Source organism: Salvelinus namaycush, unplaced genomic scaffold, assembly GCF_016432855.1.
Source record: "Salvelinus namaycush isolate Seneca unplaced genomic scaffold, SaNama_1.0 Scaffold597, whole genome shotgun sequence".
Lineage (NCBI taxonomy): Eukaryota > Metazoa > Chordata > Actinopteri > Salmoniformes > Salmonidae > Salvelinus > Salvelinus namaycush.
In genome coordinates, this window is record NW_024061305.1 from 37,925 (window position 1) to 62,623 (window position 24,699).

Consider the following 24,699-nt stretch of genomic DNA (forward strand, 5'->3'; position numbering starts at 1 on the left):
GTCGTTACCCATCGCTCCACAAAAGCCGCGGCCCTTGCAGAGCAAGGGGCAACACTACTAATAGGTTTCAGAGCAAGTGACGTAACTGATTGAAACGCTACTAGCGCGTACCCGCTAACTAGCTAGCCATTTCACATCCGTTACATGAGCAGACGGAACGAATGTGTGTGCACGTGAGCATTTAGCCCTATATTATTTCATCTCTTTTTTCATTCTTTGAGTTAATTCTATTAAATTAAATATTTTGATTATTCATATCTTAATTTTTCAAATGTATTTTATAAATAGATTCGGCTCTTCTGATATGCGAGCCGGCTTTTAACGTTCACCTACAAGAGAACGACCCTTCACTACTTCAGTTACAACACACCCCATAAACTAGCTAGATCCTACAAAATGGTCCCCCACGTCTTGTGATCAGTATACTTTCCTACATTTGTGAACTATCTACAATACAGCCTCTAGGCTTTCCTTGTGCCTCTACTGAGATGATTATGCAAGCCAAGCAGCACATTGAACTATGGTTGAGAGCAGCATTTGTTGCACATTAATCTAGAAATATCTGAGCATTTACTCCAACCCTCTATGCACATCAGACCCCTGAGAACCAGCCAGTAACATCAGACCCCTGAGAACCAGCCAGTAACAACAGACCCCTGAGAACCAGCCAGTAACATCAGACCCCAGAGAACCAGCCAGTAACATCAGACCCCTGAGAACCAGCCAGTAACATCAGACCCCTGAGAACCAGCCAGTCAGTAACATCAGACCCCTGAGAACCAGTCAGTCAGTAGCATCAGTAACATCAGACCCCTGAGAACCAGTCAGTCAGTCACATCAGACCCCTGAGAACCAGTCAGTCAGTCACATCAGACCCCTGAGAACCAGCCAGTAACATCAGACCCCTGAGAACCAGTCAGTCAGTTCACAGTGAGTGAACATATACTCCCTCTTTGCACAACAAATTTAGCGTTGTAATTTAGCGTTATTACAGGGCATAAGGAAAGTATTCAGACCGCTTGACTTTTCCACTTTGTTACGTTACAGCCTTAGTCTGTAATGGATTTAATGTCTCAGGATGGTAAGTTGGTGGTTGAAGATATCCCTCTAGTGGTGTGGGTGCTGTGCTTTGGGAAAGTGAGTGGGGTTAAATCCTGCCTGGTTGGCCCTGTCCGGGGTTATCATCGGACGGGGCCACAGTGTCTCCCGACCCCTCCTGTCTCAGCCTCCAGTATTTATGCTGTAAAAGTTTGTGTGTCAGGGGGCTAGGGTCAGTCTGTTATATCTGGAGTATTTCTCCTGTCTTATCCGGTGTCCTGTGTGAATTTAAGTATGCTCTCTCTAATTCTCTCTTTCTGAGGACCTGAGCCCTAGGACCATGCCTCAGGACTACCTGGCCTGATGACTCCTTGCTGTCCCCAGTCCACCTGGTCGTGCTGCTGCTCCAGTTTCAATATATACACACACACACACAATACCCCATAATGACAAAGCAAAAACAGTTTCTGTTTTGTACTCAAAACAGAAATACCTATTTACATAAGTATTCAGACCATTTGCTATGAGACTGGAAATTGAGCTCAGGTGCATCCTGTTTCCATTGATCGTCCTTGAGATGTTTCTACAACTTGATTGGAGTCCACCTGTGGTAAATTCAATTGATTGGACATGATTTGGAAAGGCACACACCTGTCTATATAAGGTCACACAGTTGACAGTGCATGTCAGCGCAAAAACCAAGCCATGAAGTCGAAGGAATTGTCCGTAGAGCTCCGAGACAGGACGGTGTCGAGGCACAGATCTGGGGAAGGGTACCATAAAAATGTCTGCAACATTGAAGGTCCCCCAAAATACAGTGGCCTCCATCATTCTTAAAAGAAAGTTTGGGACCACCAAGACTCTTCCTAGAGCTGGCCGCCCGGCCAAACTGAGCAATCGGGGGAGAAGGGCCTTGGCCTGGGAGGCGACCAAGAACCCGATGGGGACTCGGACAGAGCTCCAGAGTACCTCTGTGGAGATGGGAGAATCTTCCAGAAGGCGAGGTCAGTACAAGTGCATCAAAGCAGGGACCGAGAGACTGAAAAACAGCTTCTATCTCAAGGCCATCAGACTGTTAAACAGCCATCACTAACATTGAGTGGCTGCTGCCAAAATACTGACTCAAATCTCTTGCCACTTTAATAATTATAAATTGGATGTAATAAATGTATCACTAGTCACTTTAAACAATGCCACTTTATATAATGTTTACATACCCTACATTACTCATCTCATATGTATATACTGTACTCTATACCATCTACTGCATATTGCCTATGCCGTTCGGCCATCGCTCATCCATATTTTTTTATGTACATATTCTTATTCATTCCTTTACACTTGTGTGTGTATAAGGTAGTTGTGAAATTGTTAGGTTAGATTACTCGTTGGTTATTACTGCATAGTCGGAACTAGAAGCACAAGCATTTCGCTACACTCGCATTAACATCTGCTAACCATGTGTATGTGACCAATAACATCTGCTAACCATGTGTATGTGACCAATAACATCTGCTAACCATGTGTATGTGACCATTAACATCTGCTAACCATGTGACCAATAACATCTGCTAACCATGTGACCAATAACATCCGCTAACCATGTGACCATTAACATCTGCTAACCATGTGACCAATAACATCTGCTAACCATGTGACCAATAACATCTACTAACCATGTGACCAATAACATCTGCTAACCATGTGACCAATAACATCTGCTAACCATGTGACCAATAACATCTGCTAACCATGTGTATGTGACCAATAACATCTGCTAACCATGTGTATGTGACCAATAACATCTGCTAACCATGTGACCAATAACATCTGCTAACCATGTGACCAATAACATCTGCTAACCATGTGTATGTGACCAATACCATCTGCTAACCATGTGTATGTGACCAATAACATCTGCTAACCATGTGACCAATAACATCTGCTAACCATGTAACCAATAACATCTGCTAACCATGTGTATGTGACCAATAACATCTGCTAACCATGTGACCAATAACATCTGCTAACCATGTGACCAATAACATCTGCTAACCATGTGACCAATAACATCTGCTAACCATGTGTATGTGACCAATAACATCTGCTAACCATGTGTATGTGACCAATAACATCTGCTAACCATGTGTATGTGACCAATAACATCTGCTAACCATGTGACCAATAAAATTTGATTGGATTTGGGCCCTCTACTGGCGCCGTGTCTCCCATTCTCTGCAGATCCTCTCCATTTCTGTCAGGTTGGATGGGCAGCGTCGCTGCACATCTATTTTCAGGTCTCCATAGATGTTCGATCGGGTTCAAGTCCAGGCTCTGTCCCAAAGCCACTCCTGCGTTGTCTTGGCTGTGTGCTTAGGGTCGGTGTCCTGTTGGAAGGTGAACCTTCGCCCCAGTCTGAGGTCCTGAGCAGGTTTTAATCAAGGATCTCTCTGTATTTTGCTCCGTTCATCTTTCCCTCGATCCTGACTAGTCTCCCAGTTCCTGCCGCTGGAAAACATCCCCACAGCATGATGCTGCCACCACCATGCTTCACCGTAGGGATGGTGCCAGGTTTCCTCCAGATGTGACGCTTGGCATTCAGGCCAAAGAGTTCTATCTTGGTTTCATCAGACCAGAGAATCTTGTTTCTCACGGTCAGAGTCCTTTAGTTGCCTTTTGGCAAACTCCAAGCGATCTGTCATGTGCCTTTTACTGAGGAGTGGCTTCCGTCTGGCCGCTCAACCATAAAGGCCTGATTGGTGGAGAGCTGCAGAGATGGTTGTACTTCTGGATGATAGTGGGGTGAACAGGCAGTGGCTCGGGTGGTTGTTGTCCTTGATGATCTTTATGGCCTTCCTGTGACATCGGGTGGTGTAGGTGTCCTGGAGGGCAGGTAGTTTGCCCCCGGTGATGCGTTGTGCAGACCTCACTACCCTCTGGAGAGCCTTACGGTTGTGGGCGGAGCAGTTGCCGTACCAGGCGGTGATACAGCCCGACAGGATGCTCTCGATTGTGCATCTGTAGAAGTTTGTGAGTGCTTTTGGTGACAAGCTTCTTTTTTTTCCAAATTTCTTCAGCCTCCTGAGGTTGAAGAGGCGCTGCTGCGTCTTCTTCACAACGCTGTCTGTGTGGGTGGACCATTTCAGTTTGTCCGTGATGTGTACGCCGAGGAACTTAAAACTTACTACCCTCTCCACTACTGTCCCGTCGATGTGGATAGGGGGGTGCTCCCTCTGCTGTTTCCTGAAGTCCACAATCATCTCCTTTGTTTTGTTGAGTGAGGTTATTTTCCTGACACCACACTCCGAGGGCCCTCACCTCCTCCCTGTAGGCCGTCTCGTTGTTCGTGGTAATCAAGCCTACCACTGTAGTGTCGTCTGCACTCTTGATGATTGAGTTGGAGACGTGCATGGCCACGCAGTCGTGGGTGAACAGGGAGTACAGGAGGGTGCTGAGCACGCACCCCTGTGGGTTGAGGATCAGCGGGGTGGAGATGTTTCCTACCTGGGGACAGCCCGTCAAAGTCCAGGACCCAGTTGCACAGGGCAGGGTCGAGACCCAGGGCCCCAAGCTTAATGACGAGTTTGGAGGGTACTATGGTGTTAAATGCTGAGCTGTAGTCAATGAACAGCATTCTCACATAGGTATTCCTCTTGTCCAGATGGGTTAGGGCAGTGTGGTTGCGATTGCGTCAGTAAGCAAATTGGAGTGGGTCTAGGGTGTCAGGTATGGTGGAGGTGATATGATCCTTGACTAGTCTCTCAAAGCACTTCATGATGACAGAAGTGAGTGCTACGGGGCGATAGTCATTTAGTTCAGTTGCCTTTGCCTTATTTGATACAGGAACAATGGTGGACATCTTGAAGCAAGTGGGGACAGCAGACTGGGATAGAGATTACAGACGTCTGTAAACACACCAGCCAGCTGGTCTGCGCATGCTCTGAGGACGCGGCTGGGGATGTCAACAATGATGAGACAGCCTACAGGGAGGTGAGGGCTCTGGGATATAATATTCAATATTCTTAATTCCATTGCTGTGAAATTGTTAGATATTACTGCAGGGTTGGAACATCTGCTAAACATGTAACCAATAACATTTTATGTTGAATTCCCCAAATACAGGGGTGCCAAACTTGTAGCGTCAAACCCAAGAAGACTTGAGGCTGTAATCGCTGCCAAAGGTGCTTCAACAAAGTACTGAGTAAAGGGTCTGAATACTTATGTAAATGTGATATTTTTTATTTATTGATTTAAAACATTTCTAAAAGCCTTTCTTTGCTTTGTCATTATGGGGTAGTGTGTCGATTGAGGGGGAAAAAACAATTGTATCCATTTTAAAATAAGACTTTAACGTAACAAAATGTTTTAAAGAAGTCTGAATACTTTCCAATGTAACCCATCAGACCCCATCAATGTATCTTTTATCTGCACGGCCAATCCTCATATTTAGCTTCACAATTAAGTGTTTTACCATGTCCTTTTCTGTAATGCTTCCACGGTTTGGATCAGCTTTTCATTGCTTTTAAGAGCTTGTTAAATCATACAGAAAACCAAATGGAACAACCCAGAAGTCTGGAGCTCAGACAATATTTCTGTAGGAGGTAACATTCAGACGGCTAAGGTGGCAGGCAACACAAGCAGTACAAATAGACTCCGGTGTTTCCGCTCCAGAATGATTTTTATTGTGGTAGATGTTCGACACGGCGTCCAGGTCAAACTGTTACACAACAGTGACAGTCTGCTCCTCCAGTAACAGTCTACTGCTCTTTCAGCTCCTTCAGTCTCCTGATGGCCGACTTCACTGTGACTGCAGACGTCGTGCTGGAACAGAGGAATAATGATTTCTTACAGAGACCGGTTTAGCACATACAGTGGAAACATACTAAACTCACACCAAGGACCAGGCAGTTTCCCCAGACACATGTTAAGTCTAGTCCTGAACTAAGAAGCCCCTTTCCATGAAGAATCTCCATTAAAGTGCTTTAGTCCTGGTCTAGGCTTAAATCTGTATCTGGTAAACCAGTTGCCAATAGCAACTGGTGTAGATTTGACCTTGTGTTTTAGGTCATTGTCCTGCTGAAAGGTGACTTCTTCCTCTAGGATTTTGCCTGTTTAAATCTGTATCTGGTAAACCAGTTGCCAATAGCAACTGGTGTAGATTTGACCTTGTGTTTTAGGTCATTGTCCTGCTGAAAGGTGACTTCTTCCTCTAGGATTTTGCCTGTTTAAATCTGTATCTGGTAAACCAGTTGCCAATAGCAACTGGTGTAGATTTGACCTTGTGTTTTAGGTCATTGTCCTGCTGAAAGGTGACTTCTTCCTCTAGGATTTTGCCTGTGCTTAGTTTGTAACCTGAAACTAAATTACAAGGATACTCATAACATGATGCAGCCACTACTATGCTTGTAAATATGGAGAGTGGTACTCAGTGCCCCAAACAGAGCACTTTGTATTCTGGGTAAAAACTTGAATTCTTTGCAGTATTACTTTATTGCCTTACTGCAAACAGGACGAATGTTTCAACCCTCCGAACAAGGAAAAGTCAAGGTACATGACGCTGTCAATATGTTTTCAGACATGGGCATCTCCAAGAGTGAATGAAAGTTGCGTTACTCCGTGGACGGAATACTGATGGTGCAGACTTTAGTTCCAGCCAGTAACACCAGTGTTTCCAGACCAGTGGAGAGGAAGCCACTAAACTATTGACATGTAGCCCTTTGCTCATTTCCACACAGGACAGATCATACCAGAGATGCTACCGGCTAATTCCAGTCTGGAGGGGAAATCACCATCATACCAGAGATGCTACCGGCTAATTCCAGTCTGGAGGGGAAATCACCATCATACCAGAGATGCTACCGGCTAATTCCAGTCTGGAGGGGAAATCACCATCATACCAGAGATGCTACCGGCTAATTCCAGCCTGGAGGGAAAATCACCATCATACCAGAGATGCTACCGGCTAATTCCAGTCTGGAGGGGGAAATCACCATCATACCAGAGATGCTACCGGCTAATTCCAGTCTGGAGGGGAAATCACCATCATACCAGAGATGCTACCGGCTAATTCCAGTCTGGAGGGGAAATCACCATCATACCAGAGATGCTACCGGCTAATTCCAGCCTGGAGGGAAAATCACCATCATACCAGAGATGCTACCGGCTAATTCCAGCCTGGAGGGAAAATCACCATCATACCAGAGATGCTACCGGCTAATTCCAGCCTGGAGGGGAAATCACCATCATACCAGAGATGCTACCGGCTAATTCCAGCCTGGAGGGGAAAATCACCATCATACCAGAGATGCTACCGGCTAATTCCACCCTGGAGGGGAAAATCACCATCATACCAGAGATGCTACCGGCTAATTCCACCCTGGAGGGGAAATCACCATCATACCAGAGATGTTACCGGCTAATTCCACCCTGGAGGGGAAATCACCATCATACCAGAGATGCTACCGGCTAATTCCAGTCTGGAGGGAAAAATCACCATCATACCAGAGATGCTACCGGCTAATTCCAGCCTGGAGGGGAAAATCACCATCATACCAGAGATGCTACCGGCTAATTCCAGCCTGGAGGGGAAAATCACCATCATACCAGAGATGCTACCGGCTAATTCCAGCCTGGAGGGGAAATCACCATCATACCAGAGATGCTACCGGCTAATTCCAGCCTGGAGGGGAAAATCACCATCATACCAGAGATGCTACCGGCTAATTCCACCCTGGAGGGGAAAATCACCATCATACCAGAGATGCTACCGGCTAATTCCACCCTGGAGGGGAAATCACCATCATACCAGAGATGTTACCGGCTAATTCCACCCTGGAGGGGAAATCACCATCATACCAGAGATGCTACCGGCTAATTCCAGCCTGGAGGGAAAAATCACCATCATACCAGAGATGCTACCGGCTAATTCCAGCCTGGAGGGGAAAATCACCATCATACCAGAGATGCTACCGGCTAATTCCAGCCTGGAGGGGAAATCACCATCATACCAGAGATGTTACCGGCTAATTCCAGCCTGGAGGGGAAATCACCATCATACCAGAGATGTTACCGGCTAATTCCAGCCTGGAGGGGAAATCACCATCATACCAGAGATGCTACCGGCTAATTCCAGTCTGGAGGGGAAATCACCATCATACCAGAGATGCTACCGGCTAATTCCAGCCTGGAGGGGAAATCACCATCATACCAGAGATGCTACCGGCTAATTCCAGCCTGGAGGGGAAATCACCATCATACCAGAGATGCTACCGGCTAATTCCAGTCTGGAGGGAAAATCACCATCATACCAGAGATGCTACCGGCTAATTCCAGCCTGGAGGGGAAATCACCATCATACCAGAGATGCTACCGGCTAATTCCAGTCTGGAGGGAAAATCACCATCATACCAGAGATGCTACCGGCTAATTCCAGCCTGGAGGGAAAATCACCATCATACCAGAGATGCTACCGGCTAATTCCAGTCTGGAGGGGAAATCACCATCATACCAGAGATGCTACCGGCTAATTCCAGTCTGGAGGGGAAAATCACCATCATACCAGAGATGCTACCGGCTAATTCCAGCCTGGAGGGAAAATCACCATCATACCAGAGATGCTACCGGCTAATTCCAGCCTGGAGGGGAAAATCACCATCATACCAGAGATGCTACCGGCTAATTCCAGTCTGGAGGGGAAATCACCATCATACCAGAGATGCTACCGGCTAATTCCAGTCTGGAGGGGAAATCACCATCATACCAGAGATGCTACCGGCTAATTCCAGTCTGGAGGGGAAATCACCATCATACCAGAGATGCTACCGGCTAATTCCAGTCTGGAGGGGAAAATCACCTCACATATTCTAGAATCCACATAAAGAACCAATCAGACTTGTTGTGGAGCAAAATCAGCATGTGATGACATAGTGCACAACATTTACTGATTCATTTTGACGTACCGAATAAATATCGAAACTTAAGTTTTTCCATCGCTTATTTTTTAAAGCAAAAACGTGTTAAAATAGCCTATTCCAGCCAACAGCAGGCAGATACAGTGCAGGTAGGCTAGTCTACATGAGATCATTATAGATAGACAGAATATTTGTATTTGTCAAATGGCAGTCAAGCATAGATCATCATTTCACCAGAATACGTAAAAGGAGCATTAAGTTGATGACCTTTCACCCCCCTGTGAAGTTCATAACTTATTTCACCTGTAGCCTAATAAACTGCATGCGTTCCCGTGTCGTAGTAGTAGGACCACACACCATATCATCACGTTACTCCAAGTTTACTTCCATATGATGGGTATCATATCAATATTTGGCAAACTGCCTTTTCTCGCATAATTAATTTTACCGACAGAAAAAGATACCATGTCAAAACAAACAAAGTGTCGCATTTATAAAATTGTACTAAAACTTCCTGTTTCCAGCTGTCGAGATTATTATTATTATTTTTTTACTCACATAAAAACTGTGGATAGAAACGTGGTTACAGACCCCTCGTCTAATCTGAGGGGGAGATTCAAGCAGGGGGATAGATGGAGAAGGCACCCACCCAGTCTAGAAACACAGTTCTATGTCCACGTGCTCACAGTTCTACTTACTTGTATGTCCAGGCGCCTCCAGCAACAGTCTTCATGCAGGACCCACAGTGCCAGATGCCAACAGCCCTCCTCTTCATCTTAGTCTGAAGATTAAACACAAGTAACGTTAGTTCAATACTAGTATTAACCTCTAACAGTCTAAGCCGTTGGGGGTGGGGGGGTTCTACTAAGCTAACATTTGGAATTGTTTTAAGATGGTGTTAGGAACACTAGTGAAGCTTAACCAAGTTTAATTCTCCCCAGAGGGTCTTCCCCCGTGGTGGCATTCAGACAGACATGTCTTCCCCCGTGGTGGCATTCAGACAGACGCGTCTTCCCCCGTGGTGGCATTCAGACAGACGCGTCTTCCCCCGTGGTGGCATTCAGACAGACGCGTCTTCCCCCGTGGTGGCATTCAGACAGACGCGTCTTCCCCCGTGGTGGCATTCAAACAGACGCGTCTTCCCCCGTGGTGGCATTCAGACAGACGCGTCTTCCCCCGTGGTGGCATTCAGACAGACGCGTCTTCCCCCGTGGTGGCATTCAGACAGACGCGTCTTCCCCCGTGGTGGCATTCAGACAGACGCGTCTTCCCCCGTGGTGGCATTCAGACAGACGCGTCTTCCCCCGTGGTGGCATTCAGACAGACGCGTCTTCCCCCGTGGTGGCATTCAGACAGACGCGTCTTCCCCCGTGGTGGCATTCAGACAGACGCGTCTTCCCCCGTGGTGGCATTCAGACAGACGCGTCTTCCCCCGTGGTGGCATTCAGACAGACGCGTCTTCCCCCGTGGTGGCATTCAGACAGACGCGTCTTCCCCCGTGGTGGCATTCAGACAGACGCGTCTTCCCCCGTGGTGGCATTCAGACAGACGCGTCTTCCCCCGTGGTGGCATTCAGACAGACGCGTCTTCCCCCGTGGTGGCATTCAGACAGACGCGTCTTCCCCCGTGGTGGCATTCAGACAGACGCGTCTTCCCCCGTGGTGGCATTCAGACAGACGCGTCTTCCCCCGTGGTGGCATTCAGACAGACGCGTCTTCCCCCGTGGTGGCATTCAGACAGACGCGTCTTCCCCCGTGGTGGCATTCAGACAGACGCGTCTTCCCCCGTGGTGGCATTCAGACAGACGCGTCTTCCCCCGTGGTGGCATTCAGACAGACGCGTCTTCCCCCGTGGTGGCATTCAGACAGACGCGTCTTCCCCCGTGGTGGCATTCAGACAGACGCGTCTTCCCCCGTGGTGGCATTCAGACAGACGCGTCTTCCCCCGTGGTGGCATTCAGACAGACACGTCTTCCCCCGTGGTGGCATTCAGACAGACACGTCTTCCCCCGTGGTGGCATTCAGACAGACACGTCTTCCCCCGTGGTGGCATTCAGACAGACACGTCTTCCCCCGTGGTGGCATTCAGACAGACACGTCTTCCCCCGTGGTGGCATTCAGACAGACACGTCTTCCCCCGTGGTGGCATTCAGACAGACACGTCTTCCCCCGTGGTGGCATTCAGACAGACACGTCTTCCCCCGTGGTGGCATTCAGACAGACACGTCTTCCCCCGTGGTGGCATTCAGACAGACACGTCTTCCCCCGTGGTGGCATTCAGACAGACACGTCTTCCCCCGTGGTGGCATTCAGACAGACACGTCTTCCCCCGTGGTGGCATTCAGACAGACACGTCTTCCCCCGTGGTGGCATTCAGACAGACACGTCTTCCCCCGTGGTGGCATTCAGACAGACACGTCTTCCCCCGTGGTGGCATTCAGACAGACACGTCTTCCCCCGTGGTGGCATTCAGACAGACACGTCTTCCCCCGTGGTGGCATTCAGACAGACACGTCTTCCCCCGTGGTGGCATTCAGACAGACACGTCTTCCCCCGTGGTGGCATTCAGACAGACGTCTTCCCCCCGTGGTGGCATTCAGACAGACGTCTTCCCCCCGTGGTGGCATTCAGACAGACGTCTTCCCCCCGTGGTGGCATTCAGACAGACGTCTTCCCCCCGTGGTGGCATTCAGACAGACGTCTTCCCCCGTGGTGGCATTCAGACAGACGTCTTCCCCCGTGGTGGCATTCAGACAGACGTCTTCCCCCGTGGTGGCATTCAGACAGACGTCTTCCCCCGTGGTGGCATTCAGACAGACGTCTTCCCCCGTGGTGGCATTCAGACAGACGTCTTCCCCCGTGGTGGCATTCAGACAGACGTCTTCCCCCGTGGTGGCATTCAGACAGACGTCTTCCCCCGTGGTGGCATTCAGACAGACGTCTTCCCCCGTGGTGGCATTCAGACAGACGTCTTCCCCCGTGGTGGCATTCAGACAGACGTCTTCCCCCGTGGTGGCATTCAGACAGACGTCTTCCCCCGTGGTGGCATTCAGACAGACGTCTTCCCCCGTGGTGGCATTCAGACAGACGTCTTCCCCCGTGGTGGCATTCAGACAGACGTCTTCCCCCGTGGTGGCATTCAGACAGACGTCTTCCCCCGTGGTGGTATTCAGACAGACGTGTCTTCCCCCGTGGTGGTATTCAGACAGACGTGTCTTCCCCCGTGGTGGTATTCAGACAGACGTCTTCCCCCGTGGTGGTATTCAGACAGACGTCTCCCCCCGTGGTGGTATTCAGACAGACGTCTCCCCCCGTGGTGGTATTCAGACAGACGTCTTCCCCCGTGGTGGTATTCAGACAGACGTGTCTTCCCTTACTGTCACATGCGGTTGTTTTCCCTGCACTCATACTTCTGAGTAAAACCATGTTCAAAGTTGACCCCAGAATCCAACAACGGTCATACCAAGGATCACTTAGCGGTTTGATCAAATGTAGGACTCCTTCAGGTATCGCAATACAACAATTATTTGATTAATATTGAATAAGGTTTAAGTGTGTTCTATTAATTTGTATGGGTTACCTTCAGACGAGTCCTGGGACACTTGTGGGGGCCGTAGAACAAAATGGAGAATAGTGTTGGTGAGAGTTGTCTTTCCACAGTGGTCATATTAGTATGTAGGCCAAATCTTTTGGACGCTACAAACATTTATGGGAAATAAATACATTTGATCCGTCTCAGTCTGACTAACAGCGCTCTAGCTGCCACCACAGATGTGGAAGGCCGACAGAGGCAGAGAACACTACATCTGCAGTTTAACCTGGCGGAGTTGGATGGGGATTGTTTTTATTATGTTACTTAGATTGACACCGTACCTTGCCACAGAAGGAGCAGGTGTACTGGCTGTATGTGTTAGAGGTGTGGACTGTACCTTGCCACAGAAGGAGCAGGTGTACTGGCTGTATGTGTTAGAGGTGTGGACCGTACCTTGCCACAGAAGGAGCAGGTGTACTGGCTGTATGTGTTAGAGGTGTGGACCGTACCTTGCCACAGAAGGAGCAGGTGTACTGGCTGTATGTGTTAGAGGTGTGGACCGTACCTTGCCACAGAAGGAGCAGGTGTACTGGCTGTATGTGTTAGAGGTGTGGACTGTACCTTGCCACAGAAGGAGCAGGTGTACTGGCTGTATGTGTTAGAGGTGTGGACCGTACCTTGCCACAGAAGGAGCAGGTGTACTGGCTGTATGTGTTAGAGGTGTGGACTGTACCTTGCCACAGAAGGAGCAGGTGTACTGGCTGTATGTGTTAGAGGTGTGGACCGTACCTTGCCACAGAAGGAGCAGGTGTACTGGCTGTATGTGTTAGAGGTGTGGACCGTACCTTGCCACAGAAGGAGCAGGTGTACTGGCTGTATGTGTTAGAGGTGTGGACTGTACCTTGCCACAGAAGGAGCAGGTGTACTGGCTGTATGTGTTAGAGGTGTGGACCGTACCTTGCCACAGAAGGAGCAGGTGTACTGGCTGTATGTGTTAGAGGTGTGGACTGTACCTTGCCACAGAAGGAGCAGGTGTACTGGCTGTATGTGTTAGAGGTGTGGACCGTACCTTGCCACAGAAGGAGCAGGTGTACTGGCTGTATGTGTTAGAGGTGTGGACTGTACCTTGCCACAGAAGGAGCAGGTGTACTGGCTGTATGTGTTAGAGGTGTGGACCGTACCTTGCCACAGAAGGAGCAGGTGTACTGGCTGTATGTGTTAGAGGTGTGGACTGTACCTTGCCACAGAAGGAGCAGGTGTACTGGCTGTATGTGTTAGAGGTGTGGACCGTACCTTGCCACAGAAGGAGCAGGTGTACTGGCTGTATGTGTTAGAGGTGTGGACTGTACCTTGCCACAGAAGGAGCAGGTGTACTGGCTGTATGTGTTAGAGGTGTGGACCGTACCTTGCCACAGAAGGAGCAGGTGTACTGGCTGTATGTGTTAGAGGTGTGGACTGTACCTTGCCACAGAAGGAGCAGGTGTACTGGCTGTATGTGTTAGAGGTGTGGACCGTACCTTGCCACAGAAGGAGCAGGTGTACTGGCTGTATGTGTTAGAGGTGTGGACTGTACCTTGCCACAGAAGGAGCAGGTGTACTGGCTGTATGTGTTAGAGGTGTGGACCGTACCTTGCCACAGAAGGAGCAGGTGTACTGGCTGTATGTGTTAGAGGTGTGGACCGTACCTTGCCACAGAAGGAGCAGGTGTACTGGCTGTATGTGTTAGAGGTGTGGACCGTACCTTGCCACAGAAGGAGCAGGTGTACTGGCTGTATGTGTTAGAGGTGTGGACTGTACCTTGCCACAGAAGGAGCAGGTGTACTGGCTGTATGTGTTAGAGGTGTGGACCGTACCTTGCCACAGAAGGAGCAGGTGTACTGGCTGTATGTGTTAGAGGTGTGGACCGTACCTTGCCACAGAAGGAGCAGGTGTACTTGGCGTGCTGGCTGATCTCAATCTTCTTCACCATCTTCCTGAGCGACGCCCCGTAACGCGTGCCGTATTTACCCACAATCCCCACCTTCTTGGTGCGCTTGGCCTGAGGAAGAGGAAGACACCAAATTAACACACAACCTAGTCCCCACCTTCTTGGTGCGCTTGGCCTGAGGAAGAGGGAGACACCAAATTAACACACAACCTAGTCAAACTAGCAACCCCCATCTTACTGTTAGCCTTTATGGTAGGAAATACCACTCGTCCCATTACATAGACAAAAACCTCAACGGGCGCCGCAAACAAACATTTAGCTAACATTGGCAGTGTTATATATGGCCGGGTTGAACCAGCCTATGACCTGTCACATGACCGGGCCAAGCCGGAACACACCACTCAAATCTGACACCAATCTGCACTGCTCGGGTTGTTGTCAACAAGGCAACATGATCCATCATTCAAACTGGAAAGGCAAATAAAGCGTTTTAAATCAAAAGCAATCAATTTTGCATTTGAAAATACTGAATTCTACTCATTACACCCCGTGATAACCTACATCACTTGTTTTGAGCAGACTTCACCATCAGCCTGAAAGGGGGCATGCCCGAGAGACAGCTCGGTTCCTAAACGAATGCAATCCCTTTCCACCCAGTGCAAACACCTTTTACCCAGGCCAAGTTAATAGAATCCCCTCAATAACTAGCAAGGGAATGACCTCAACCAGCATTCTCAAACATTACACGGTCAAATTTGGCAAGCAAACTACCCAAATCTAGCTAAACATTCACTAGTTAGCTTACTACGCCTTTGATTTCTTGGCATATAGATAACATGGTGGATATAACTAACGTCTGCTCTACCATCACACTCGAGAATACTGTTAGTTACATTTGTGAATCATTAGGGAACGTTAGTAAGTTAGCATTAGCCTAGCTGGCACAGATGACTGCCGGCGAGGACACACGGTGACTAGTAACTAGCCTTTACAGATAGTTAAAGCAACTACCGTAGCTATTGACATAACCAAGCATGGTTTATGGTTGCTGCAGATAACGTTACAAAAACCACAAACACATATCTGTAACTAGGTTGCTAACGGGACCCGATTTTAAGCACTCGGTGCCGGCCAGAGGCCTTGACGCAAAACCGAGTGACATACACATACTGGGCGGCCATTTCTATGACTACCAGGTACGCGAACAGTAAAAACATGTATTTTGGCCATTCCCTCTCAAAAATATCTGCAATAACTTTTGGAGCTAATGGCGAATTATATAAACGGCCCATCAGATAAATTGTTATTCTATCATTCGCTTTGGATTAGTTAGATGGGTGTGGATTAGGAAGGGGACATTTTCGTCTCACCATTGTAGTTCTGGAGACGTAGGTCCAAAAAGGAAGCGCACAGGACGCAGGCGCAATTTACCCCTGTGGAATGTATTGCATTGTGGGATGTTGGCGCTGTTGCCTCTTCCCCTCTCACCAACGCTTCCACTGCTAGAGGTGCACGACTCCAGGATTTTTGGAGTCGACTCCTTTCGACTCCTGTGATTAGAGTCGAAAGGAGTCGACTCTTGCTCGACTCCCAAAACACACTGAAACAGATGCGCACACACGTAAGGGTTTAGGATGTTCTCCAGGAACAGGGTTGGAGAGCCCTGACCTAGGACATCATCAGCCAGCCAGGGTTTCATTAAATAAGCTAAATAGGCAATACTTTTTCATTAAATAGGCAATACTTTTTCATTAAATAGGCAATACTTTTTTTTTCCACATTTAAGCCTAAACCTTAAAGCCATTTATGCCCTGTTGTATTCGGCGCATGTGACCAATAACATTTGATTTGCCACAACAATTTTAGCCTTTTTTGTTTCTATTCTTGGACTTCACTGTTGTCCACTCATCGTTGTCAATAAAACTGTACTCGATTTACTTTTTTCATCTTCAAACAACACATCTGCTTCCGCCATCTTAACTCCGTGCCTCAGCGCGCACCTTCTCCTCCTTTCCAACGCATCTCTGGTGTAGCTGCGCGCCAAGCATCTTGGGAAGTGATGTTTTATAGAATCCCGCCTTCTGATTGGTCTAAACTAAACCGACGAACTTTGACTCAACACGTGGTTTAAAAACTTGCAGGCTGGCCCGCGGAAATCTGTCAGAGATCTTTCAAGCTGCGCGCACTTTGTAGACGTTTTTAACTTGACTTAGTGTAGTAGCTAATATTTGTCTTTTTCTTATAATTGTGTCTTCTACAAACGTGCGCTATAACGTTAGTTAAAACAGCAGTCAGGCAAGTCCCTGCTTTTCGTGGCATATTGTTTCATTAGCTAGCCAACGATAGCGCATGTTTCTGTGTAATATACTCGGAAATCTCCGACTTCAGTGCGTTCAAGACAACTGTTCATCCAACGCAGAATGCCTCATGGTGATTTCAAGACAACTGGGAACTCGGAAAAATACGACGCCAGTGATTTTCAGGTCGGAGCTCTAGAAAGAGGCCCGAGGTTTCCGAGTTGGATGACCGTTCAAAATTACTTTTCTGCCGGAGGTTGTTATTTTTTTGTTGCAAAGTTCCCAGTTGTCTGGAATGCACTGAAGTCGGAGATTTACAAGTTCCCATTTCCAAGTTTCCAGTTGTTTTGAACGCAGCATCAATTCAAGAGCTCCGAGTTCCCAGTTGTCTTAAACACTCTGAGTGTTGTAGGTAGTAGTGATGATGATGATCAGCATGACGGTGTGTTTGAAGTGGTGTGGTGATGAACGTGTGTTTCTGTGCAGTATGAGTATATTGGAGGTGAGGTTTGTGGGCGACGGAGATGCACTGGAACACATAGTGGACAAACAAGAAGGTAGGAGTCAGACCACACACACACCATCACACACACACACCATCGCAAAGACCCACACACACACACCATCACAAAGACCCACACACACACACCATCACAAAGACCCACACACACACACCATCACAAAGACCCACACACACACCATCACAAAGACCCACACACACACCATCACAAAGACCCACACACACACCATCACAAAGACCCACACACACACCATCACAAAGACCCACACACACACCATCGCAAAGACCCACACACACACCATCGCAAAGACCCACACACACCATCGCAAAGACCCACACACACACCATCGCAAAGACCCACACACACCATCGCAAAGACCCACACACACACCATCGCAAAGACCCCCACACACACACACCATCGCAAAGACCCACACACACACACACCATCGCAAAGACCCACACACACACACCATCGCAAAGACCCCCACACACACACACCATCGCAAAGACCCACACACACACACCATCGCAAAGACCCACACACACACACGTACTGCTGACTGACTGACTGATTTGTTGGTGTGTGTAGATGTGCAGGGCAGCAGTATGCAGAGGTTGGTGACTCTGAGGAGCGAAGCGGAGAGGAGCGGGAGAGAGGATGAGGCAGACCTTAGTGAGCTGAACTATGTCCAGGCCCTCGGAACAGACGGTGTGTGTTTTTGTCTCGGTCGGACGGTCTGTCATGACGAACAGCCCTACTGACTGCATATGTGTGTCCTGTCTGACTGTGTGTCCTGTCTGACTGTGTGTGGTGAGACTGTCTGACTGTGTGTGGGGAGACTGTCTGACTGTGTGTGGGGAGACTGTCTGACTGTGTGTGGGGAGACTGTCTGACTGTGTGTGGGGAGACTGTCTGACTGTGTGTGGGGAGACTGTCTGACTGTGTGTGTGGGGAGACTGTCTGACTGTGTGTGTGGGGAGACTGTCTGACTGTGTGTGTGGGGAGACTGTCTGACTGTGTGTGTGGGGAGACTGTCTGACTGTGTGTGGGGAGAGACTGTCTGACTGTGTGTGGGGAGAGACTGTCTGACTGTGTGTGGGGAGAGACTGTCTGACTGTGTGTGTGGGGAGAGACTGTCTGACTGTGTGTGTGGGGAGAGACTGTCTGACTGTGTGTGTGGGGAGACCGTCTGACTGTGTGTGTGGGGAGACCGTCTGACTGTGTGTGTGGGGAGACTGTCTGACTGTGTGTGTGGGGAGACTGTCTGACTGTGTGGGGAGAGACTGTCTGACTGTGTGTGTGGGGAGAGACTGTCTGACTGTGTGTGTGGGGAGAGACTGTCTGACTGTGTGTGTGGGGAGACTGTCTGACTGTGTGTGGGGAGAGACTGTCTGACTGTGTGTGTGGGGAGAGACTGTCTGACTGTGTGTGTGGGGAGAGACTGTCTGACTGTGTGTGTGGGGAGAGACTGTCTGACTGTGTGTGTGGGGAGAGACTGTCTGACTGTGTGTGTGGGGAGAGACTGTCTGACTGTGTGTGTGGGAAGAGACTGTCTGACTGTGTGTGGGGAGAGACTGTCTGACTGTCCTCTGTGGGGAGAAGGGGACTGTCCTCTGTGGGGAGAAGGGGACTGTCCTCTGTGGGGAGAAGGGGACTGTCCTCTGTGGGGAGAGACTGTCTGACTGTCCTGTGTGGGGAGAGACTGTCTGACTGTGTGTGTGGGGGGAGAGACTGTCCGACTCTGTCTGTGTGTGTGGGGGGAGAGACTGTCTGTCTGTGTGTGGGGGGAGACTTTCTGACTGTGTGTGTGGGGAGACTGTCTGACTGTGTGGGGAGAGACTGTCTGACTGTGTGTGTGGGGAGAGACTGTCTGACTGTGTGTGTGGGGAGACTGTCTGACTGTGTGTGGGGAGAGACTGTCTGACTGTGTGTGTGGGGAGAGACTGTCTGACTGTGTGTGTGGGGAGAGACTGTCTGACTGTGTGTGTGGGGAGAGACTGTCTGACTGTGTGTGTGGGGAGAGACTGTCTGACTGTGTGTGTGGGGAGAGACTGTCTGACTGTGTGTGGGGAGAGACTGTCTGACTGTGTGTGGGGAGAGACTGTCTGACTGTCCTGTGTGGGGAGAGACTGTCATGTGTGGGGAGAGACTGTCCTGTGTGGGGAGAGACTGTCTGACTGTCCTGTGTGGGGAGAGACTGTCTGACTGTGTGTGTGGGGGGAGAGACTGTCCGACTCTGTCTGTGTGTGTGGGGGGAGAGACTGTCTGTCTGTGTGTGGGGGGAGACTTTCTGACTGTGTGTGTGGGGGGAGACTGTCTGACTGTGTGTGTGGGGAGAGACTGTCTGACTGTGTGTGACTGTGTGTGAGGAGAGACTGTCTGACTGTGTGTGTGACTGTGTGTGGGGAGAGACTGTCTGACTGTGTGTCTGACTGTGTGTGGGGAGAGACTGTCTGACTGTGTGTGAGGAGAGACTGTCTGACTGTGTGTGTCTGACTGTGTGTGGGGAGAGACTGTCTGACTGTGTGTGTGACTGTGTGTGGGGAGAGACTGTCTGACTGTGTGTGTGTGTGACTGTGTGTGAGGAGAGACTGTCTGACTGTGTGTGTGTGACTGTGTGTGGGGAGAGACTGTCTGACTGTGTGTGTGACTGTGTGAGGAGAGACTGTCTGACTGTGTGTGGGGAGAGACTGTCTGACTGTGTGTGTGACTGTGGGGAGACTCTGACTGTGTCCTGTCTAACTGTCCTGTCTGAAGAGGGGGAGGAGTGTGAAGCAGCAGCAGGAGGGGCATCAGTGTTCCCCTTTCAGACGGTCAAACGCACCAACAGGATGGCCCAGATGGGTAAGTCTCTCCAAACGTTATCTATAATATTGACAACATAGTTGAGTCACTGCTCTAACCGGAATCACATGTCCTCAAAGATGGAAGCCAGGTGAGATCAGGTGGGACCATTCTAGCCAATGAGGTCAGGTGTGACCATTCTAGCCAATGAGATCAGGTGTGACCATTCTAGCCAATGAGGTCAGGTGTGACCATTCTAGCCAATGAGGTCAGGTGTGACCATTCTAGCCAAGGAGGTCAGGTGTGACCATTCTAGCCAATGAGGTCAGGTGTGACCATTCTAGCCAATGAGGTCAGGTGTGACCATTCTAGCCAATGAGATCAGGTGTGACCATTCTAGCCAATGAGATCAGGTGTGTGAACAACAGGCACAACTCCAATATAACGGGGTTTTATTGTTACCAAAGTTACCGAGATGCCCACGTGTCCACTTCTATCAGTACACTGGTACCAACCTACCCATTACCAAACACTGGTACCAACCGACCCATTACCAAACACTGGTACCAACCGACCCATTACCAAACACTGGTACCAACCTACCCATTACCAAACCCTGGTACCAACCGACCCATTACCAAACACTGGTACCAACCTACCCATTACCAAACACTGGTACCAACCGACCCATTACCAAACACTGGTACCAACCTACCCATTACCAATCACTGGTACCAACCTACCCATTACCAAACACTGGTACCAACCTACCCATTACCAAACACTGGTACCAACCTGCCCATTACCAAACCCTGGTACCAACCTGCCCATTACCAAACCCTGGTACCAACCGACCCATTACCAAACCCTGGTACCAACCGACCCATTACCAAACCCTGGTACCAACCGACCCATTACCAAACCCTGGTACCAACCTGCCCATTACCAAACCCTGGTACCAACCTGCCCATTACCAAACACTGGTACCAACCTACCCATTACCAAACACTGGTACCAACCTACCCATTACCAAACACTGGTACCAACCTACCCATTACCAAACCCTGGTACCAACCTGCCCATTACCAAACACTGGTACCAACCTACCCATTACCAAACACTGGTACCAACCGACCCATTACCAAACACTGGTACCAACCGACCCATTACCAAACACTGGTACCAACCTGCCCATTACCAAACCCTGGTACCAACCTGCCCATTACCAAACACTGGTACCAACCTACCCATTACCTAACACTGGTACCAACCTGCCCATTACCAAACACTGGTACCAACCTACCCATTACCAAACACTGGTACCAACCTGCCCATTACCAAACCCTGGTACCAACCTGCCCATTACCAAACACTGGTACCAACCTACCCATTACCAAACACTGGTACCAACCTACCCATTACCAAACACTGGTACCAACCTACCCATTACCAAACACTGGTACCAACCTACCCATTACCAAACACTGGTACCAACCTACCCATTACCAAACCCTGGTACCAACCTACCCATTACCAAACACTGGTACCAACCTACCCATTACCAAACACTGGTACCAACCTGCCCATTACCAAACCCTGGTACCAACCTGCCCATTACCAAACCCTGGTACCAACCTGCCCATTACCAAACCCTGGTACCAACCTACCCATTACCTAACACTGGTACCAACCTGCCCATTAGCAAACACTGGTACCAACCTGCCCATTACCAAACACTGGTACCAACCTACCCATTACCTAACACTGGTACCAACCTGCCCATTACCAAACACTGGTACCAACCTACCCATTACCAAACACTGGTACCAACCTACCCATTACCAAACACTGGTACCAACCTACCCATTACCAAACACTGGTACCAACCTGCCCATTACCAAACCCTGGTACCAACCTGCCCATTACCAAACCCTGGTACCAACCTACCCATTACCAAACCCTGGTACCAACCTACCCATTACCTAACACTGGTACCAACCTGCCCATTACCAAACACTGGTACCAACCTACCCATTACCTAACACTGGTACCAACCTACCCATTACCTAACACTGGTACCAACCTACCCATTACCTAACACTGGTACCAACCGACCCATTACCAAACCCTGGTACCAACCTGCCCATTACCAAACACTGGTACCAACCTGCCCGTTACCAAACACTGGTACCAACCGACCCGTTACCAAACCCTGGTACCAACCGACCCGTTACCAAATGCACCAGTCGGAGTTACTAAGATTTCCACAATGTTGCAACAGTCGTGAGTTACTAAGAGTTCCACAGATGTTACAACAGTCGTGAGTTCTAAGAGTTCCAGAATGTTACAACAGTCGTGATTTACTAAGAGTTCCAGATGTTACAACAGTCGTGATTTACTAAGATTCCGAATGTTACAGTCTGAGTTACTAGAGTTCCACAATGTTGCAACAGTCGTGAGTTACTAAGAGTTCCCACAATGTTGCAAACAGTCGTGTTAGTTTACTAAGAGTTCCACAATGTTGCAACAGTCGTGAGTTACTAAGAGTTCCACAATGTTGCAACAGTCGTGAGTTACAAGATTCCCAATGTTGCAACAGTCTGAGTTACTAAGAGTTCCAAATGTTACATTCGAGTTTACTAAGAGTTCCACAATGTGCACAGTCGTGAGTTACTAAGAGTTCCACAATGGTTGCAACAGTCGTGAGTTACTAAGAGTTCCACAATGTTGCAACAGTCGTGAGTTACTAAGAGTTCACAATGTTCAACAGTGCTGGTTACTAAGAGTTCCACAATGTTACAACAGTCGTGAGTTACTAAGAGTTCCAGAATGTTACAACAGTCGTGAGTTACTAAGATGTTCCAGAATGTTGAAAAGTCGGTGAGTTACTAAGAGTTCCACAATGTTGCAAACGTCGTGAGTTACTAAGAGTTCCCATGTTGCAACAGTCGTGAGTTACTAAGAGTTCCACAATGTTGCAACAGTCGTGAGTTACAAGAGTTCCACAATGTTGCAACAGTCGTGAGTTACTAAGAGTTCCACAATGTACACAGTCGTGAGTTACTAAGAGTTCCAATGTTGCAACAGTCGTGAGTTACTAAGAGTTCCACAATGTTGCAACAGTCGTGAGTTACTAAGAGTTCCACAATGTTGCAACAGTCGTGAGTTACTAAGAGTTCCACAATGGCAACAGTTGAGTTACTAAGAGTTCCAGAATGTTACAACAGTCGTGAGTTACTAAGAGTTCCAATGTTCAACAGGTCTTGAGTTACTAAGAGTTCCACAATGTTGCAACAGTCGTGAGTTACTAAGAGTTCCACAATGTTGCAACAGTCTGAGTTACTAAGAGTTCCAGAATGTTACAACAGTCGTGAGTTACTAAAGAGTTCCACAATGTTGCAACAGTCGTGAGTTACTAAGAGTTCCACAATGTTTGCAACAGTCGTGAGTTACTAAGAGTTCCACAATGTTGCAACAGTCGTGAGTTACTAAGAGTTCCACAATGTTGCAACAGTCGTGAGTTCTAAGAGTTCCACAATGTTGCAACAGTCGTGAGTTACTAAGAGTTCCAAATGTTCAACAGTCGTGAGTTACTAAGAGTTCCACATGTGTTCAACAGTCGTGAGTTACTAAAGTTCCAAATGTTGCAACAGTCGTGAGTTACTAAGAGTTCCACAATGTTGCAACAGTCTGAGTTACTAAGAGTTCCACAATGTTACGAACAGTCGTGAGTTACTAAGAGTTCCAAATGTTACAGTCGTGAGTTAAAGAGTTCCACAATGTTGCAACAGTCGTGATTACTAAGAGTTCCACAATGTTGCAACAGTCGAGTTACTAAGAGTTCCAGAGTTACACAGTCGTGATTTACTAAGAGTTCCAAATGTACAACAGTCGTGAGTTACTAAGAGTTCCAGAATGTTAACGTCGTGAGTTACTAAGAGTTCAAACAATGTTGCACAGTCGTGAGTTACTAAGAGTTCCACAATGTTGCAAACGTCGTGAGTTACTAAGAGTTCCACAATGTTGCAACAGTCGTGAGTTACTAAGAGTTCCACAATGTTACAACAGTCGTGAGTTACTAAGAGTTCCACAATGTTGCAACAGTTCGTGAGTTACTAAGAGTTCCACAATGTTGCAACAGTCGTGAGTTACTAAGAGTTCCACAATGTTGCAACAGTCGTGGTTTACTAGAGTTTCCACAATGTTGCAACAGTCGTGAGTTACTAGAGTTCCACAATGTTGCAACAGTCGTGAGTTACTAAGAGTTCCACAATGTTGCAACAGTCGTGAGTTACTAAGAGTTCCACAATGTTCAACAGTCGTGAGTTACTAAGAGTTCCACAATGTTACAACAGTCGTGAGTTACTAAGAGTTCCACAATGTTCAACAGTCGTGAGTTACTAGAGTTCCAATGTCAACAGTCGTGAGTTAAAGAGTTCCACAATGTTGCAACAGTCGTGTTACTAAGAGTTCCACAATGTTGCAACAGTCGTGAGTTTACTAAGAGTTCCACAATGTTACAACAGTCGTGAGTTACTAAGAGTTCCACAATGTTGCAACAGTCGTGAGTTACTAAAGTTCCACATGTTGAAACAGTCGTGAGTTACTAAAGATTCCACAATGTTGCAACAGTCGTGAGTTACTAAGAGTTCCACATGTGCAACAGTCGTGAGTTACTAAGAGTTCCC

The 24,699-nt window shown here is 48.3% G+C and overlaps 1 protein-coding gene across 1 annotated transcript; it reads right to left on the reverse strand.

Moving 5' to 3' along the window:
* Positions 1-5,488: 5,488 nt before the first annotated feature.
* LOC120041973 (60S ribosomal protein L37a-like) lies at positions 5,489-15,880 on the reverse strand. The gene is made up of 4 exons (XM_038986849.1): positions 15,777-15,880; positions 14,389-14,517; positions 9,647-9,729; positions 5,489-5,859 (listed from the first exon to the last, which is right to left on the reverse strand). The coding sequence occupies exons 1-4, from the start codon at positions 15,777-15,779 to the stop codon at positions 5,796-5,798; spliced, it is 279 nt and encodes a 92-aa protein (XP_038842777.1). The 5' UTR covers positions 15,780-15,880; the 3' UTR covers positions 5,489-5,795.
* Between the last annotated feature and the right edge of the window lie 8,819 nt (positions 15,881-24,699).